The sequence below is a fragment of the Mustelus asterias genome, chromosome 13, assembly GCF_964213995.1.
Source record: "Mustelus asterias chromosome 13, sMusAst1.hap1.1, whole genome shotgun sequence".
Classification (NCBI taxonomy): domain Eukaryota; kingdom Metazoa; phylum Chordata; class Chondrichthyes; order Carcharhiniformes; family Triakidae; genus Mustelus; species Mustelus asterias.
Genome location: NC_135813.1, coordinates 77423641 through 77444450, shown reverse-complemented (window position 1 = coordinate 77444450; position 20810 = coordinate 77423641). Strand labels below are relative to the sequence as shown.

At 43.9% G+C, this 20810-nt stretch overlaps 1 protein-coding gene across 1 annotated transcript in view; it reads right to left on the bottom strand.

Annotated features, from left to right (window-relative positions):
- Positions 1–20810, bottom strand: part of LOC144502775 (transmembrane protein 132C-like) — a 1024516-nt gene that overhangs the window by 48865 nt on the left and 954841 nt on the right. Inside the window, exon 7 of the mRNA XM_078227043.1 lies at positions 405–678. Coding sequence (XP_078083169.1) covers positions 405–678 — 274 coding nt within the window. The remainder of the gene's footprint in view (positions 1–404; positions 679–20810) is intronic.

Here is a 20810-nt window from a genome sequence, read left to right as displayed (position 1 = left end):
TTTTAGTCATTCAGACAACTTGATAATTAATACAAATGAAAAAGAAATTGTACCTTTTTTGAAATGAAACAACACATTTACACAGCGACGCTAATCAAACTGACCTTTTTGCTGTTGCTGCTCTATCACTCAGTGTCTAATTATTATTCTCTGGGAGTTGTCAGTATATAAAAAAAAACGCTCTCAGGAACCACAAACCCATGCAACAATATAAAGGGCAATGTTTCGAATACATTAATGCCTTGTACAGCAGCAGATTCTGCAGATTACCTTGATCTTAGTGAGAGAGGTCCCTCGCTTGCAAGTAAAGGCTGGGTTAGAAGAAATGAATGGCAGAGGGCAAACAGGAGCATTGTAAGACTAACGCACACTTTGCAGTTATTACATCCCAGGACTGAGCATACCTGGATGGTGGCCATTCCCAGTTCTTGCCCGCTCAGTATCCTCCCCTTCTCCAACTTTGCGATCTGTGGGTTGTCCATTTTCAGAAAGTCGGTCACCAGGTCTGTGATGTCAGCTTGCCAATCATTGCCTAACATGTAGACGAGCTGCCCACCTGGGTCCAAGGTTTCTGCTACAAACTGTGTCAGGACCCTCACCATAGCACGTTGGTACTGAAGAGTACACCCTTTCCCCTTCTTTTCATCATCATCCTCATCATCACTCTCCCGTGTTGGCCTACCAAAAAACATTGACAGTTTGTTTTACAATTCACAGCCATGTACATATTGAAAGAGGCAGTACTGAAATCTGTACATATTGAAATAGGGGGAAGGCGATGGCCTAGTGGTATTATCGTTAGACTATTTATCCAGAAACTCAGCTAATGTTCTGGGGACCCGGGTTCGAATCCCGCCACGGCAGATGGTGGAATTTGAATTCGATAAAAAATATCTGGAATTAGGAATCTGCTGATGACCACAAAAGCATTGCCGATTGTCGGAAAAACCCATCTGGATCACTAAGTCCTTCAGGGAAGGAAATCTGCTGTCCTTATCTGGTCTGGCCTACATGTGAGTCCAGAGCCACAGCAATGTGGTTGACTCTCAACTGCCCTCGGACAACAAGGGATGGGCAATAAATGCTTGCCAGCCAGCAGCGCCCATGTCCCACAAATGAATAAAAAAAAACATAAAGAATGTGATCTTCACCTTCACTACTAGCTGAAATGATTCAGCTTATAACCCTTGCACACTTCTTTATCAATGTGTACTTTCAGAATTCTTGGTCAAATATCATTTCATTGAATCTGACACATTATTGTTGCTGTTGTTTCTCTTTCCCTGGAACAGGTCATCCAAAGATGTTTGGGTTAGGTGGATTCGCCATGCTAAATTGCCCCTTAGTGTCCCAAGATATGTAGGCTAGATGGATTAGCCATGGGGAATGGGTAGAATTACAGGAAAAGGGCAGGGGAGAGGGCCTGGGTAAGATGCTCTGTCAGCGAGTCATTGCAGACTTAATGGGTCAAATGGTCTCTTCTGCACTGTAGGGATCCAGTGACAGAGGCCAGAGGCTTACAGCTTGAGGGGTGCCGCTGCATATCAAGTCTCCCGCTCTCACTGCCTGCCATTGGCATGTGTTGGAAGGATTTTGTAGGCTGATACTCAACCTGTTTGGCACCGTTATGAATGCACCTTCCTTGGCCATCAGGTCCTGGGGTGGTACTCGAACCCGGAGCTTCTGCTTCGGAGGCAGGGGAATATTACCACAAAACCTCCTTTAATTCAATGTAACATCTGTTCCAGGTGAAATGTGAGATGCAGCAGTAATGCAGTTAATCCACTGACTCTGTCTACACTTCCCCCTGCCTCGGAAAAGCAGCCAGCATAATCAAGGACCCCACACATCGAGGACATGCTCTCTTCCACCTTCTTCCGCCTGGGAAAAAGATACAAAAGTCTGAGGACACGTACCAACTGACTCAAGAACAGCTTCGTTCCTGCTACCATCAGACTTTTGAATGGACCTACCATGTATTCAGCTGATCTTTCACTAGACCTTAGCTATGACTGTAACGCTACATTCTGCACTCTCTCCTTTCCTTCTCTATGAACGGTATGCTTTGTCCGTATAACGTGTAAGAAATAATACTTTTTACTGTATACTAACACATGTGACAATAACAAATCAAATCAAATTTAAAAATAATCAATTACTGACCATCTGACAGCTTTCAAAATTTTAAAAAAATTTATTAGTGACATACTCTGGATTACATTAACATTGCAATGAAGTTACTGTGAAAATCCCCGAGTCGCCACATTCCGGCGGCTGTTTGGGTACACTGAGAGAAAATTTCTCATGGCCAATGCACCTAACCAGCACGTCTTTCAGACTGTGAGGGGAAACTGGAGCACCCGGAAGAAACCCACGCAGACACGCGGAGAATGTGCAAACTTCACACATACAATGACCCAAGCCCGGAATTGAATCCAGGTCCCTGACGCTGTGAGGCAGCAGTGCTAACCACTGTGCCACCGTGCGTTGTACATAAATGCCACGGCATATTTTGAAACAGAACGGAACAAAACTCCTCTTAAGTTGACTCCAGCTTTATCATCAGTGCAATCCCATTGGAACTGATTTACATTCAGGCTGGGGAAAATAAAAACAATTCATTTTATAGTTTTAGTGTAAGAGTATTTGGTGTGCTAGAGGGAGACTGGAGGAGAGGTAGTGCTGGAAATATAAACGTTATTTCACTACAGTTTCCTCCAGCTAAATTACTGCTTGGTTAAGCAACTGGTAATAGCGTTCCAGAATTAGCCCCCAGACAGGTCGTTGGTCTAATACCTGTTGAGAAAACTGTTTTAGCCATGTACTTTACTGTGGAAAACAGCCCTTTTATCGGATTTTTCTCAGGCATGTCAAGTTGAGGAGTGCTATTAATGGGAATTGATCCCAAACATTCCCAGTTGGGATGCAGCTGCCTGAAAGGTAAGCCTACCTCATGTTACAGAGTGGGTGAGAGTGACCTGTTCCCATTCCCAATTGTCCATAAGCAGTAAGCTTTTGAGAGGAAGATGTTTGTGTCTTTCTTTAGGCCCTGGAGTGTGTGGTTAATTTAAATAACCAGCAGCAAACTTTTCCGTAGGTTTAAAGTAAGGAAGGATGATTATGTACCCCCTCACCCCGAAATATACTGTTACAACACACACTCACAAAGTCACACACACAAACACACTCAAAGAAAATACAGTTCAGGAGAATAGTGCACTTTTACAGGTTACAAGCAAAAAGAATAGTTCATCATTCACGTAATTGTCTTGTTCTGGAATACACATGTTGCGGGCCTGATGAAGAAGATATCTTCACTCCTCGGGTAATTTAAATGAATTGACCAGCCCAAGTCTGACGCCACAGTCGTTTTCAGGATTCTCTTGAAGAGATTGGTCATCTGCAGGTGCTTGTATCCTTATTGCCAGATGTGCGGTTTGCTATATCGGTGCACTGAATTAAAACAGGCTTGGGGGCCTTATGATGCAACAAACTCTGGTTCGTAAGACATAAATGTTATTGCCCTTTTTTCTACCATGTCTTTCTACAGACGGCACTTACAATATCACAAAGGCATAAACATGGCTGCTTTACCATGCGACTCCTCACAATTGTAATTCCTTTTCAATATATGATTCATTGTGCTGGGTTAATTGGCCACATCCTGGTTTATTCTTTAAAGACATTTATCCTGAGGGAGTTAAGACAATTGCCATTTTTATTTTAAAATGAGCCAATCAGTTCAGGAATGTCCTTTGATGGACTCAGCATATGTGTAGCTAACACATTTTCACCTGGGCTGCCCTCTTTTGTCTGTTGGACAGTGAAGCAGTTCTTGAATACATGAGCCAGATCACCGGACCTTTAGCCTTTACAGCGCATTGTCCACTTTTAAAGGAAAGGTCCAGTTTAAAGGGTCCATATTGAATAAAGATTGTGTCTTAAAAATTAGAAATTTGATGTGCCTTTGCTGAGCGTGACACCTACTCTACCCCAGCAACTGGCATTAGCGTCGATGGTAGTCATGATGTGGCGATGCCGGTGTTGGACTGGGGTAACAGTCTAACAACAGCAGGTTAAAGTCCAACCATTGGACTTTAACTGTCTGGTCGGACTTTAACCTGGTGTTGTTAGACTCCTTACTACATTACTTACAGCTCCATAAAATTACACCCTACTGCATTAGTGTAGATCCATTTCTTACACCAGTCACCATTGTGGTTTTATCATCTGCACAAGTTCACTATTGTTGTGTCAAGTTAAGCGGGACCTCAGAACCGCCCAAGGTCAACGGACCTTTGTATGATCTGCCCCCTGCCCCCCCCCCCCCCCCCCCCAGCCCCCGCACTACGATTCCCATGTGGGCGGGACAGGAAAATTCCAGTGTCAATGTCAGTAGAATTTGATGCAAATGACGATAAAGGTTTACCCACTGAATCATCCAGGCTATGCCTCCTGTAAGAGGGAGAATCCTGAAAGGTTAGTAAGATTTTTAAACCATTAGACATTAATTTGAGTTGATTTGATTTATTATTGTCACATGTATTATCATACAGTGAAAAGTATTGTTTCTTGCGCGCTATACAGACAAAACATACTGTTCATAGAGAAGGAAACGAGAGAGTGCAGAATATAGTGTTACAGTCATAGCTAGCGTGTAGAGAAAGATCAACTTAATGCAAGGTAAGTCCATTCAAAAGTCTGACAGCAGCAAGGAAGAAGCTGTTCTTAAGTCGGTTGGTACGTGACCTCTTTTTCCCAAAGGAAGAAGGTGGAAGAGAGAATGTCCGGGATGCGTGGGGCCCTTAATTATGCTGGTGCTTTGCCGAGGCAGTGGGAAATGTAGACAGAGTCAATGGATGGGAGGCTGCTTTGCATGATGGATTGGGCTACATTCATGACCTTTTGTAGATCCTTGCGGTCTTGGGCAGAGCAGGAGCCATACCAAGCTGTGATACAACCAGAAAGAATGCTTTCTATGGTGCATCTTTAAAAGTTGGTGAGAGTCGTAGCTGACATGCCAAATTTTGTTAGTCTTCTGAGAAAGTAGAGGTGTTGGTGAGCTTTCTTAACTATAGTGTCGGCATGGGGGGACCAGGACAGGTTGTTGGTGATCTGGACACCTTAAAAACTTGAAGCTCCCGGCCCTTTCTACTTCGTCCCCATTGATGTAGACAGAGGTATGTTCTCCTTTATGCTTCCTGAAGTTGATGACAATCTCCTTCATTTTGTTGACATTGAGGGAGAGATTATTGTTGCCGCACCAGTTCACCAGGTTCTCTATCCTATTCCTGTACTCTGTCTCGTCATTGTTTGAGACCCGACCCACTACGTGGGTGTCGTCAGCAAACTTGAAAATCAAATTAGAGGGGAATTTGGCCGCACAGTCATAGGTGTATAAGGAGTGCAATAGGGGACTGAGAACACAGCCTTGTGGGGCTGATGATCGTGGAGGCACTGATAGAACTACCAGCATTGAGTTTAACGACTTTTAAAACAAGTTTACACATATGAAATGGAATAAGAGATTTAAACAATTATTCATGATTTAAAACATATATACTGATATTTTAAATGTATTAATATATTTTTAAAGGTATATTGTTCATTTTAGCCAAGAGCAATTTGCTGCGAAGCATCATGGACCTTGAGAATATGCAAGATTTATCAGTAGACTTTTGGACAGAGAGAACATTTAAAACACTTAATCATATTTCATGTATTGGGTTTATTCACTGTCCAGCTAAAATGGATACAGGGCCAGACGTGCAGTCATGCGTTAATCTGGTTTGGCAGTGACCTTTAAGGGAGCTCATGGGAATGTTCATTTGAACTTTGGGCTAGCTCCTGAGGTTACTAGGCAACACGGGAAGAGGAGTCAGCCAAAACAGGAGTTAGTTTCCAAATTATACGGAATAATAAAATGCCATTATGCCAGAGAGTAAGATGTGATTGGCTAAGATGTATGACAGGTATTATTGTTGATTTATGTATATTGAAAATGATTGATTTAAAGCTAATAAAAGGCGGGGGTAATTGATTCGAAAAACCTATAATTGATCTGTTTTGAATTGTATACGTCAGATTTCATCGGAGAAGTCTAGCTGCTCTATCTCAGAGCTATCCTGACCCTTTGATGGTCTCCTAGTGGCTGCTAGTCCAAAGAAAGTTATGTCTTTAAACTGAGACACTGGCTTCGTGGGTCTTGTATTGTCTGAAGTTCAGGCAGCACCGGCCACCTCGGAAACCCCAACAACACCTCCTATTTTCAAATTTGACTGCGTTTTCTCACCCTGGGTCCGAGTCATGCATTGTGTTCAAGTCTTCGATGCCATCTGTATTTCTTACCCCTTCATGTCGATGGGTGGAAAAGGCCAGCTCTGTATCACTTGTCATTAACAAAAAAATCGCCATTGTGCTGGAAACTTCTGAGATACGTCAATACAAAACTTACTTTCTTTTCTGATGACAATGCTTCGTTATTCTGTCAGGCCCACTTTGTGGAATTTATTTTTAGCGCTGCACCATAAGACTGATCTTCTCCTTGCGTCGTTAATTGTGCCTGGCTCCCATATCCCAGTCCACCTGCCGTCAGTTTCCCAATCCTTACATATATTCCTTGGTATTTCTGATGCTCTGTGGAGATGAGACCACTTTTTCTCATCCTCCTGTCAATTGGAATTTGGAAAGCTGGCTGTTTATCTCAATCACCAGCTCTGGTTTCCCCTTGTCTCTGATTAGAAGCCAAAGATCCATCGTGAGCAGCAAGAGCCAGTTCATTGCTTTAACTGTTTCGAAAACATCTTTCATATATATGCTGGCATCACTGAAAATACTTGGAGCCAATGTCTTCTGATATCAACAGGACATGTCTGTTTCCCTGTCCCTATGTTTCATAATTCCTGCTGGATTTCTTAAAATTCACAGATTCGTTATCTGACAATATCATCGAGTCCCTACAGCACAGGAGGAGGCCATCTGGCCCATCGAGTCTGCACCGACCACAATCCCACCCAGTACCCAAATTAAAAGCAAAATACTGCAGATGCTGGAATCTGAAACAAAAACAGAAAATGCTGGAAAATCTCAGCAGGTCTGACAGCATCTGTGGGGAGAGAATAGAGCCAATGTTTTGAGTCTAGATGACCCTTCAACAAAGGATCATCCAGACTTGAAACGGTCGGCTCTATTCTCTCTCCACAGATACTGTCAGACCCATCCAGTACCTATCCCCATGAACTCCACCGGCTAATCCCCCTGACACTAAGAGACAATTTACCATGACCAATCAACCTAACCTGCACATCTTTGGAGTGTGGGAGGAAACCAGAACAGCTGGAGGAAACCCACGCAGACATGGGGAGAATGTGCAAGCTCCACACAGACAGTAACCCAAGGCTGGAATTGAACCCGAGTCCCTGACGCTGTGAGGCAGCCGTGCTAACCACTGTGCCGCCCCAATATGTTTAGTATTTTATTGAGTTTTAATTTGCTTTCATAAATCTCATATTGAAATCTCAATTATATCATTGTCATAATTGAATGTTGAGAAGCGAAAGGTGGATTGTCTTATAATGTGTGATACAACATGGACCAATTTTGCATTCAGACTATTTTGAGAATATTGCTGTCAATGAATTCTATAACAAACTAACTGGGGAAAGCAGAATTTCCTACATGGAATATCTAAGCATGAATATTTTTAAATATTTGTGTTTCTAACCAGTTAAGTCTTTTAAGCATTAGTCAAACACACCAGTGACATTTAATACGTTAGAAAACAGTAACCTTATTAATAGCCCTTTTTCAGCATTAACAACATATACGCAGACAACCTGGGCATCACGTTGTAAAGTTAGCTCTTGCACCGGTGTTGCATACACTGCAATGGGTGAGAAGATCAAGCAGTGTGAGATTTAGTTCTTCCAGGTGGCCTCACCCAGTGTAAAACACACGGGGTGGCACTTGCTTTATTGCAGTTATGCTGTGATCCTTGTGTTGCTTTAAAGTTACAACTACAGTTTGAGAGTCAGGATTTAGCATGACAGAAACTGGTGGCTTAAATAGCGAAAGATTGGGCACTGGGAAGGTAAACCCAGGAGTTTCCAAAGCAACTTCATGCACGAAAGAGAATTTCCACAGGGTTAAAATGACAATGCCAAATTTTCTCGGACTACAGGACATGAAACAATTGATTGTATGTCACCATTTAACAAGTTTGCACCTCTTGCTGCTCTGTTCAATTCCATTTTTACTGGCGCAGTCCCACATTTCTCCCCCACAGAAGTTCTGATTCAGAGGATAGATTTCTTGCTATCAAGTTTGGAAATTTCTAAGTTGGCTGACATTTCCCATGACTGAAATCACACATTCTAATGAGGAAATATGGATGGATTCCATCAAAATTAATCTTTTCACTTTATTGGTTCATGTCCTGGGCCCATCACTTGGTAATAATAAGCAGCATGCACATTGAAACCAGGAGATTCACACTCGATGAACTATTGACCTGTTACTTCTGTGGCATTTGCAAAGCCAGGGACCCAAGCTAATATTATTGCCTATTGCGTGTTACAACGAGAAGCAAGTTGACCTCCCAAATATTACAGCGCCATCTTCTAAAATACTTAAAACACAAGAAACTGCTCCATATCTTTGCATCTATTTAACATACTGTACTGTCTGATTATATAGTATTAACAAGGATAATTCTGTTATCCTTGTGTTTTTCTTGGGTGGAAGCACCTGCCCTTTAAATGCTGTTGCTAGCCATTTGCTGAACAATGGCCAAATAGACAATGACAGTGCTCGATGCTAATTGCCCTAAAATAACCAGTATTGCCATTTATCGTATGCCACAGAATTGGTCCTGATAAAGCCCTCAGTGGAAAAAATACCATTCCATTGTTAGCAATTCAATTACAAAGGAGATGTAGGAAGAACATTAACGATGGAAGTGATTCTCACTTCCATCGTTAATGTTCTTCCTACATCTCCTTAGTAATTGAATTCAAAGGATGTTTTGGATTTCTTTACTTCAAAATCACAGATTCATAAGGCATAGAAGGAGATCATTCGGTCCATTGTGTCCGTACTGGCTCTCTGAAAAAGCTATTCAATTTGTTCCATTCCTTCACTCTCTCCTCTTAGCCCAGATATTATATAAGATAGAACTAGAGATACAAGGGGACTTCCTTTTGTTTTCAGTTCTTTTTATCTCCCTATACAAACTCTTAATGTGAGAGGAGATGATTAACCTACAATTGAAACCACAGTGCCTTACCTAGATAGGCTACAACGCATTGGACACCAGCTCCCCTGTCCACAGGTAGGCCTTGTCTGTGCTGATGTGATTCAACTAACTTGGGCAATCAAATCATATTTCTCCAATCTGCGATGCGGCTTCGTGGCACTGCTCACCACAATGCCGGAGATGTTGGGAGTTAAACGGGATAATTAAGGGTCTGCTGAACCTTACAAACCACTCACATTAAACTGTAACAGATTATGACAGTGTGAAATCCCTGAGATGAATCACAGCCTGACAATTTCTCCCATTTTTCTGTATGAAAGCTGAGAACTGGAACATAATTGAACTGTACATTAGCAGAAAGACTGAACCAAACAAGCGATCCCACTGGCTGAGTGAGCATAAAGAGTGTTTGGTCAAAGCCTTTATTAATAACCTTCATATATTAAGGGCAATATTAAACGCTCCTTTGTGTTTTATGCCGAAATAGGAACTCAAGCCAATTAAATTGTTGGCTTTGTCCCAACTCTTACTCAACTTCACCCCTCACTGAATGTTCATTATTACCCTTTTAATGAAGGCTTGGTAAAATCTAACTTTCTGATCGGCTGTCAAGCGTAAAAATCTACATTCCAAGAGCAAGAAGAAAAGAATAGGACAATTAAATGATGCAGAAGGGAACTACATTTTAAATAGCCAATTACTGCAGGGAGGCACAAATGTTTATCCAACACCAGGTTGCAAGAATCTCCTGACATTTTTCAAGTACATGATGCCAAGTGTTTGAACCTTTCAGTTGCAGTCCAGTAAAGGAAAAACAAGTCCTGTTTCTTCATAAACTCACTTTATTTTCTGATTTAACTCCACATATACTTCCAACAACAGTGCCACCTGTACCCTCTTCACATATCCCAGTGACTTCCATTAAATGATTAACATCCAATTTAGGACTGAAGTGGAAGGTAACTGTTAACTCATTCCTAATATCAACAGCTTCAATGCTCCTTTACCCAGGAATGCCAATGTTGCTAAAAAGGTCCAAGGTTTCAGGGAGAACTGATGTAGTGCTCAGCAGCCTGAGTTTGGAGTCAGCCTTATGACCAGCACACCTCATGTTCAATGTCCCTGATTAAGCAGCAGTTGGTAAGCAAGTCTCGTGCATTAAATTGTTTCTGGATGTTCAGAATATAAATGCGACTGGCGAGCCAGAAATCATCTTACACTCTGGTCCTTTTGCTACGTTGAATGCAGATGCCTGTCAATGAACTAATGGGAACACTTAGAGGTTCCGCAATGACATTTCTTGGAGTGTAGTTACATGACTGTTTATTCATCTATTCTAGACCCTGTTTCGGTGAGCTTGTTGGTTATGCAATCCCTGCATCTCCAGCAGGTGGAGGAGTTTGTACTCAACAGTGTGTGTGTGTCGGAGCTGTAGTTTGGAGGATGATGTAGTGTACTCACGGACGTTAAGATGAGCTTTATTGTGGATTGTGCGACTGTCAATTAATTTCTGGTATCTGCACAAATCCATTCCTGACATTTGTCTCTAAACTAACTGGTGACTGTTCTCCTTGGTTGAGGAAAGAGGTGCTTGCCAATGCGCCTAGAGAGAGACACTTGGCAATGAGAGGTTAGAATCAAATCAATGCTTTGTGGTCGATTTGTGGACCTGCTAATTGGAGGTGTAGCCACCTCATTGCAGCGTGGGGCTTTCCAATCTTCAAGTGACAACACTGCTATAAAGTGCCCTAAGGGAAGGGGTATTATTTGCGGACAAACAGCAAGAGCTAATCAGTACTGTGACAGCAAGCCTTGTGATTTTTGCTTGTTAAACTCCAGCATTATCAGTATACACACTTGGAGCTTTCCAAGGAACATTACCGACATCATCTAAAATTGGCTGGGATCATAGTAAGCAATGTGCGCCCTTAAAAGCAACCAGCATGCAGTTTATTTCAGGCAATTGGGAACTCTACTGTTGTGGGTTTGTCCATTACCGAGTTTTTGAAGACTTTTAAGCCTCGAGTCAGAAATGTGACTATCCACAAACTAATGTTATCACTGCACTGCCCACCAAAAGAGCATTTTTGTTTCTCTTTGAATGATTTTTCTCTTGTGACACCGACACACTCGCCAGCCAGGAAATCCCTGTTTTTTTCCACTTCAAGGTTTAAACATAAACATGTATCACGGTGGGGAAATGCATCTCACACTGTGTACCGGGAGACGATAAATAGAAAATGGGTCAGTTTTAACTGCTCCAAGACTGCTGGTACTCTTCAGCGCTGCCTCCATATAAAGGCACTCCCCTGCAAGAATGGGCAGGAGCGCTCAGAATAAAATGTGACTCTATTTGGAATGGAAGTTATGCAGCCAAAGCTGATAACCAATTTGGGCACAGCACAATCCAAAGAAGCAGCAACGAGACGAATGGCCAGCTACTGTGCTTTTCTTTAAGTGGTGTAGACGGAGGAGCAAATGTTAGACAAAGCAATGGGTGGGAGGAGGAGGGAGGGAGCGACTTGCACTTTTTCAACTCACATCGTGGAATCTTTAATATTCGCTGTGGCACACACTGAGGTCACTGGAAACTAATTGCTAATCAAGATATTTATAGTTTGACAGTTGTTTGTCAATCACTGGCTCCTGACATTGGAGAACCAAGAGACCAATGTTCAAGAAAAAAACAGCAGGAAAGAATGGGCTTTTTGGCCTCTGTTTTTATACTTTTATTTGTGATTAAGTAATTTCATTTGATAAAGAAAGTCACAATTATGTAGAGGGTTTGAGGCTAGGGGATAATTACAGAGGGTGTAGACATACAAATGTGAACACAAAGGGCGAGATTCTCCAGCCTCCCAACCGTGTGTTTCCCGCCGACGGGAGGTGGTGCGTTGTTTGCTAGCAGTGGGATTCTCTGGTCCCGCCGCTGTCAATGGGAATTCCCATTGATGTCACCCCACGCTGGCGGGAAACCCACTGGCGGAGCTGCGCTGTCAGCAGGACCGGAGAATCCCACCGGCGTGAACGGCCAGAGAATTCCGGCCATAATTTATAATGGCAAATCGTTGAGAAACATGAACGATAACTAGAGATCTAGGGTGGGGTTTTCCCCCCCAACCCTGTGACGTGTTTTCCGGCATGGGGGGGGGGGGGGAGTGCGGATCACCATTGACTGCTAGCGGGATCTTCCAGTCCCACCAATGTCTATGACGTTCCTGGTATCTGTGTGGCTCACCAGTCCTGCCACGGGCGTCACTTTCAGTGGGACTGGATCATCCTGCTGGAGGGAAGGACTGGAAAAACCCACCCCTGGTTTTGCAAAATTCAGTAAGAGTTTTAACAACACCAGGTTAAAGTCCAACACGTTTATTTGGTAGCAAATCTTTGCAAAATTCTTTGCAAAATTCTTTGCAAAATTCACACAGAAGTAAAGGTTGGGGGGTGGGGGGGGGGGATTTCACCTGTCCTGCCCGCCATGGGAATTGTAACAGGCGGGGGGCAAATGACACAAAGATCCATTGACCTCGGGTGCGATTCTCAGGTTTTGGGGTGAGCACGGCCGGAGAATCCCACCCAAGATTTTTAAGAAGGTTCAGAGCAATCGACTGTGCAGCTGAAGTGCTGACACCTGAAGAATCCCATCTACAAGCTGAGTGCAAGCCCTGACCAAAGAGAATGCATGACTATGTTTGGTAATACCAGAGGGATACAATGTGTTCTCTACCACTGCCCTAAGATATTAGTTACTTGTCTGATTCATAAATCATTAATTTATCCCTGTTCAAAATCCATGCAATCAAAGGAGTCAGGAGTTTCCACCAAAACAGACTCTTCAGAAATAATGCCAGCCCCCTGTTTTCTTGGGGAATACTTAAAGTACAATTTCCGGGCTGTCCAGTGCTTTACAGTTTAAGTTTATTTATTAGTGTCACAAATAGGCTTACATTCACATGGCAATGAAGTTACTGTGAAAATCCCCTAGTCGCCACACTTCAGCGCCTGTTCGGGTACACTGAGGGAGAATTCATCATGGCCAATGCACCTAACCTGCACGTCTTTCAGACTGTGGAAGAAACCGGAGCACCCAGAGGAAACCCACGCAGACACAGGGAGAAAGTGCAAACTCCGCACAGACAGTGACCCAAGCCGGGAATCGAACTAGGGTTCCCTGGAGCTGTGAGGCAGCAGTGCTAACCACTGTTCCACCGTGCCGTCCCTGCAGTGAATGTGTAATCAGTATATTTTAGCCACTTACATTCTACACTGTAACTACTCCTGTCCAGAAATCTATTGGCCGGAAACACCAATCATCCTGAATAATTTTGACCAAACCTAATCGTCATGTTAGCACAGTACTTTGGGAGCAGAAACATGGAAGATATAATACGTGGATAAACAAAATGATTTTTTAAATTATTGCTTTGTAATGTTTTAACACTTTTATGCTTCAGGTAAAAATTTACATCTATGGTATTTTCTGGTTCAGACAAGTGTAGTTAGGCATTCTAATGACGTATATAATCCAGTAAATTCCAAAATCCAAAAATGACTTTTTCCCAAGCATTCCAGACTGGGAGGTTACAGTGCATCAACGATTGTAATTTAAATTAACACCTGAACGATTTGACCCTGGGTATTCATTCACCGAAATAATTCTTTACACCCCCCCATTGTTGCTGTTTTTTGGGTATTATTGATGTAAGGAAATATTGAAAAACTATATATGCATCTGCTTGTGATAGCTGTGAGGCATCAGGGGACAATGCTGCTTTCTTTCCTCTGCCTTCCAATCTTCACTACTATAATCACTGGAGCTTAATTAACAAGCAATAGAAAAATTATAATACTACACCACTGTGTAGTCACCTATTCACTTTGAGGTCTCTAGCCCATGGGTCCAATAAAGCAGAAGATGATTAACTGTACTTAACTCAAGCACACTTCATAACTCTCATTCCTCCACTTTTATTAAAATGCATTAGTCCCTTTCTTCAAGCCAAGAGTTTTTTTTTAAAGTTTTACTTAGTGCCAAGAAAAAAATCCCGACAACAGGAATCTAATTAAAGTACATAAATTAGACATTCACAAAAACACAGGAATGGATTGCTGAACGGACACCGCTCGACACCAGGCAGGAGTGTTCTTTTCCTGTCGGGGAACACTTCAGCAGTCAAGGGCATTCAGCCTCTGATCTTCGGGTAAGTGTTTTCCAAGGCGGCCTTCACGACACATGACAACGCAGAAGTGCCCAGCAGAAACTGATAGCCAAGTTCCGCACACATGAGGACGGCCTCAACCAGGATCTTGGGTTCATGTCACACTATCTGTAACCACCATGACTTGCCTGGACTTGCAAAATCTCACTAACTGTCCTGGCTTGAGACAATTCACACCTCTTTAACCGGTGCTTAACCCTCTCTCCACTCGCATTGTCTGCACCTGTAAAGACTTGATTATCTGTTAAGACTCGCATTCCAACCATTATCTTGTAATTGAGTTTGTGTCTTTATATGCCCTGTTTGTGAATCCAATTCTCCACTCACCTGATTGAAGGAGTAGTGCTCCGAAAGCTCGTGCTACCAAATAAACCTGTTGGAATTTAACCTGGTGTTGTGAGACTTCTTACTGTGCCTACCCCAGTCCAACCCCGGCCTCGCCACATTGTGGGAACAGGTTGGGGGAGAGGATTTCTCCCAATTTCAAGGTATGACTATTTCACCTTGGCTGTATTAACCAGCTGGCTCAATAGTATTTTAGACAGTACTGCTCAGGGTTTTGCTTCTGCTATTTTTTTAAAGAATACATAACATGGCTGCCTTAATCATGTGACCAATTCCTTCTTCCAAATAAGATAGTGGAATTTTTTTACCACATTTGTGATCCAGCCTTTCACACACTTAGAGCTGTTGAGATATGCATGTTTGTAGTAACTGAATGACCCCACTTAATTTAAATTGTCCTTCGGAATGCTGTTCAGAAAATACATTGATTTGCGATGACTTTCTGGCCCAGAGTGAAGCAGAAGAGCGAGTCAGCTGACACGTGATAGTTTTGTTCTGTTGAGAGTTCACCTTTAACACAGAGACTTGTGAATTTCCCATGTGACTGTGATTGTCCACATTCTATTTGGGGATTTGCTTGAGTTACTGGTCTGGTTTTAGCCAAACTTGTCAAACTTGCCAAAATCACAGGATGTGTTGCCAGCCTTCCTATGTCCATTTTAAAAAGATGGACTGGGATTCTCCCAGGAAAATTCTCAGTGCCGAATTTGTGTAAAAGCTGGAGTAAATCCCACTGGTTTTTTTAGCGGGATTTTCAAAATGAATCTCCCACACTCTGTGCATCACAGAGGGCCCTAGCGTGAATCACAGTAAAAATCAGGGAGTGAGACCTATTCCCACTGGAGAGGCCGGCAGTGTAGTGCTGAGCATAGCACATGCGCAAAGTGGATATCGGCGCATACGCAGTAGCCCAGCACTGCCGGCCTCCCAATCACTGGCCAGCCCTGAAACCTCCCCAATGATCAACCGTCCCACCTCCTGATCGCTGGCCTTCCGAACCGCTCCAACCCCCGGCAGTCTCCATCTCCCGATCTCACATCCCCCCACCCCATCACTGGCAGCCCCAAATCCCCCCACCACCCGACAGTTCTGACCCCCCTATCGCAGTCCCAACCCCCGGCTCCCCGACCCCCCCACTCCGGCAGGGAGTCCGTTCCCCCCCCCCCCCCCGCCCCCACCACCCCCTCCACTCTGATGGTCAGTCCCGAACGCTGACCTCCCTTCCTCTGCCGCTGATCCCAAGTGCAGAGTGACAGCGGGGCCTTCCCACCCCCATCAATCTCCCCTCCACAGGCCTCACCCCTGATAGGCCCCGCCCCCTTGACACTGCCTAATGCCAGGTGGGCAGTGTTGAGGTGCCCCTTGGGCATTGCCAGTTTGTCCGTTGGGCAGTGCCAAGGGACCAGGCTGGCACTGACAGGCTGGCAATGCTCAGGGGCATCCCCCATACCCCTGACCACCTGGTGGGCCTCCATTCACTCCAGCAGGATCGGGCTGCCAACCCCCTGTTAGAGGGGAGCCGTTGCATACCACGCTGGATTGAAACACTCCTGGCAATGGGGGGGCAGAGGCTAGTGGGCCCAGAGGCTTCAGTCCCGGGCCCGCTAATGGCATGGAAATTCGAATTTAAATATTTTAATTAGCTCCATACCAATTTCCGAAGTGAAGCTGACGATGCCAGAAGTCCGGCGGCCGGAGATGCACAGAGGCCGTGGCGCCCAGTGGGAAGCTAAACAGCCTCCGCTTCTGTCTCCCGGCTGGGAGAATCGCTCCCGTGGTTTTAAAATTTGTAACATCTTCATTGCCATTCTACTTGGCATGACAACCTCTACCAGTGAATCAATTGCTGTGGAGTTTGCACGTTCTCCCCGTGTCTGCGTAGGTTTGTTCCGGTTTCCTCCCACAGTCTGAAAGATGTGCTGGTTAGGTGCATTGACCCAAGCAGGAGTCAATGCACGGAGTGTGGCGACTAGGGGATTTTCATAATAACTTCATTGCAGTGTTAATGTAAGCCTTACTTGTGACCAATAAATAAACTTTAACTTTTAATTCAGCTTCTGATGGAGAAAAGTATTTCAAACAGGGCTTTCCTAGATTTCTCTTTTGAATGTGCATTTGTCAGAAGTTGCTGTTCCATTTACAGATTAATAATGGTGAGCACTGTATAATTTTTAAAAATTCATTGTTGGGATGTGGGCCTAGCATTGGCAAAGCCAACATTTACTGGCCAAGCCTAATTGCGCGACAGAAAACCACCTTCTCGATATATAACTGAGTAACTTGCTCAGTCACTCCAGAGGGCAGTTAAGGGTCAATCAAGAACATTAGTGAACCAGATGGGTTTCACAGCAATCTGGCAGTTTGATGGTTACTGATACTGACACAAGCTTTAAAATGAAATCCAGTTGATTTAATTAATGGAATTTAAATTCCCCAGCTGCTGTGGTGAGATATGACCTCAGATCTCTGGATCATTAGTCTAGGCCTCTGAATTATCAGAATTCAGTTACAGAATGATTAATGCTGCCACCTCACCATGATGGGAACATCGTATTTCCCCCCGATCCCTTTCCTGCTGGATGTTGGGTTAAAGCAGTGGTTCCCAAAGGGTGCGGCGTGCCACACTGGTGTGGCGAGAGAGGATGGCAAGTGTGGCGGGAAGATTCAAAGACAATCAAAGAAACATTTAAACATGGATAGATATTTTTCCAAAGTGAGAGCAAGAACATCAAGTGATGCTGGGGACGATGTTCCATGATCATATTATAAAGTAGTTGTGTTCTATGTTATGAATCAAACACTGCTAGGAGTTGTTTTATTTTGTTTTTGAATGTATTTCTTATCAACTTTAAAATATTGGTGTGGCGCGAGCAAATTTTTATTCCAAAAGTGCGGCCCAGTGAAAAAAGTTTGGGAACCACTGAGTTAAAGAGAAGCATTTTCAATCAAGGGTCATTTACGGAGAAGGCAAAGTCTAGCTGAGTTTCCCTCTGCTTAGCACCACTGCCGCCCGCCCCCCGCCCCACCAACTTCCCTCACACCCAACCTCTCCAGCCACACCTCATTGCAAATCTAACTGATTGGAGCCAAAATGGACTGCAGTGGTTATAGAATCCCTACAGTGCAGAAGGGGGCCATTCGGCCCATCGAGTCTGCACCGACAACAATCCCACTCGAGCCCTATCCCCGAAACCCCATGTATTTACCCTGCTAATCAAGAATGCAGCACACCACCACCTTCTCAAGGGCAGTTAGGGGCGGGCAACGAATGCCATCCTAGTCAACAAATCCCGCGTCTCTTGAATGAATGAGAAAACACTCAGCAGCGTCCCGCAATTCTCAGGCGTGTACGATGCAAGACCACAGTAAATTGCACATTACCTAAGGGAGCGATGGAGGGAGCCAAAGTAGTTTAGTTTAATTAGGCAGAAACTAAACAAACATAACAAGGCAGCTAAGCAGCACATAAGGGCTTGTATTAAATTGAGCACTGCTCCAAAACAGCAGTTTAGAAGGAATACTCAGCAGCGTTAGTCAATTTATACGACAAAGACTGGGGACATTTATAACCAAAATAAAAGCTGGTTATAAAGCCAATTTTCTTTTTATTGTGTACGGCATTTTACCACCGTAATTCAGTCCATGAATCTTTGTAAAGGAGTGGAAAATCTCTGGTGTCTCCTGTCGGGTGGGCAGTCTGAACAACTCGTAACAATGGCTGCAATTTTCATTCCAACGCTAATTCTTTCCTTTGTGTGTTGCTGTTTCAACAATGTGTTGTTCTTGTGCTACAGAACATAGTTCTCACCGAAAGTGCTTTTCTCATGACAACAGATGAGGAGAAGGTTAAATCATATAATCCCTACAGTGTAGAAGGAGGCCATTTGGCCCATCGAGTCTGCACCGACTCTCTGACAGAGCATCTTACCCAGGCACTATCCCTCTAACCCCATGTATTTATCCTGCCAAACCCCCTAACCTGCACATCTTAGGACACTAAGGGGCAATTTACAATGGCCAATCCACTTAACCTGCACATCTTTGGACTGTAGGAGGAAACCAGAGCACCCAGAGGAAACCCACTCAGACATGGGGAGAACGTGCAGACTCTGCACAGACAGTGACCCAAGGTTGGAATTGAACCCGTGTCCCTGGTGCTGTGAGGCAGCAGTGCTAACCACTGTGCCTATTCTATTCTATTAATGTGATGACTAAGTTTGGATACATCTCCTCTAGATCGGCGGGTACACAGGCAGAGCTCTGCTCCTGCGTGACTGCCATCAGCAAGCCTTCCTCCTCCCATCTTCTTCCCCCCTCCTTAATAATTGCCGCTCCTGTCTCGAGGGGGGAAGAATATTAAATTGAAGAAAAATGGAAGTTAGGCAGCAGTTTCCTTGTTCTCTCTTTGCAACTCTTGTGAAAGGTAACAGATGAGGGGGCTGATAGAGGCAGCATTCTGTCCGTTGTGAGCAACAGCCTGCTTCCTCTTTGCTAGCTTGGAGCCAAACCAACAGGATCGCAGCCAAATAGACTTCCGGACAGATTTCTCTTTTCTCACTTTCGTGTTCTTTCAATATGAATTCATCTCCAGGTGTGGTACTTTCATCTCTCCTTGTGTTGGAAAGACAGGCTACAACGCGACAGCGTTGTAAAACAGTTAGGAGCTCACACCTCTTCATCTTTCATCGAATTCCATCCCACAGTGCAGTAACAACTAATTAACGCCTTATTCGAACTTGGAATGTATAGCAATGTAAGAGCTAGTGAGTGTTTAGTCATCTTTGTAATTGCTAATTAGGGCCCTATATAAATAATGTACTTTAAAAAAAAAATGCTAGCTTCTTTAAATCTTCAGAGATATAAATGTTCTGGGTAAACTGTCTAAACTAATGAAACATAAAAAATGCAACTTGATTTACTAGCAGATTGCAACTATTTTTTTGGAATATTGTTAATGGATCGGCGGGAGTAAGTCACAAGGCAGCTGAAGAGTTCTGATGATATTGTATAACCATGAGCAAAGCTCAGAGGAAAAGGTAATTATTTATCTTTATCTGTTACAAACTCTGCACCCTCACCGCTGACTCGATACCTCCCCTCAACCAGTGCTCAGTTTGAATTATTTTTTATTCATTCATGGAACATGGGTGCTGCTGACAGGGCCAGCAGTTATTGCCCATCCCGAGTTGCCCTTGTACTGAATGGCTTGCTAGGCCATTCAGAGGGCAGTTGAGGGTCAACCTCATTGCTGTGGCTCACATGTAAGCCAGAGCAGGTAAGGACAGCAGGATGGCAGATTTCCTTCCCAAAGGACATGAGTGAGCCATTCTTAATTCCAGATATTTTTTATTGAATTCAAATTCCACCGTCTGCCACGGCAGGATTTGAACCCGGGTCCCCAGAACATTAGCTGAGTTTCTGGATTAATAGTCTAGCGATATTATCACCAGGTCATTGCCTCCCTCAGCAGGAATTAACCCTGGCATCTTGTTCAATTCAAAGCTGAGCCTCTGGACAGAGATGTCCCCACAGGCTGCAGGGTGCTGACATTAGGGTCAGATCCCTTCACTGTGTGAAGACGGAGGGTGATAGTGGAAGGGTCTTTTTCCGGCTGGAGGCCTGTGACTAGTGGTGTTCCGCAGGGCTCTGTATTGGGACCTCTGCTGTTTGTGATTTATATAAACGATCTGGAAGAAGGTGTAACTGGGATGATCAGTAAGTTTGCGGATGACACAAAATTGGCAGGACTTGCAGATAGTGAGGAGCATTGTCAGAAGCTACAGAAGAATATAGATAGGCTGGAAATTTGGGCAAAGAAATGGCAGATGGAGTTCAATCCTGATAAATGCGAAGTGATGCATTTTGGTAGAAATAATGTAGGGAGGAGCTATACGATAAATGGCAGAACCATAAAGGGTGTAGATACGCAGAGGGACCTGGGTGTGCAAGTCCACAGATCCTTGAAGGTGACGTCACAGGTGGAGAAGGTGGTG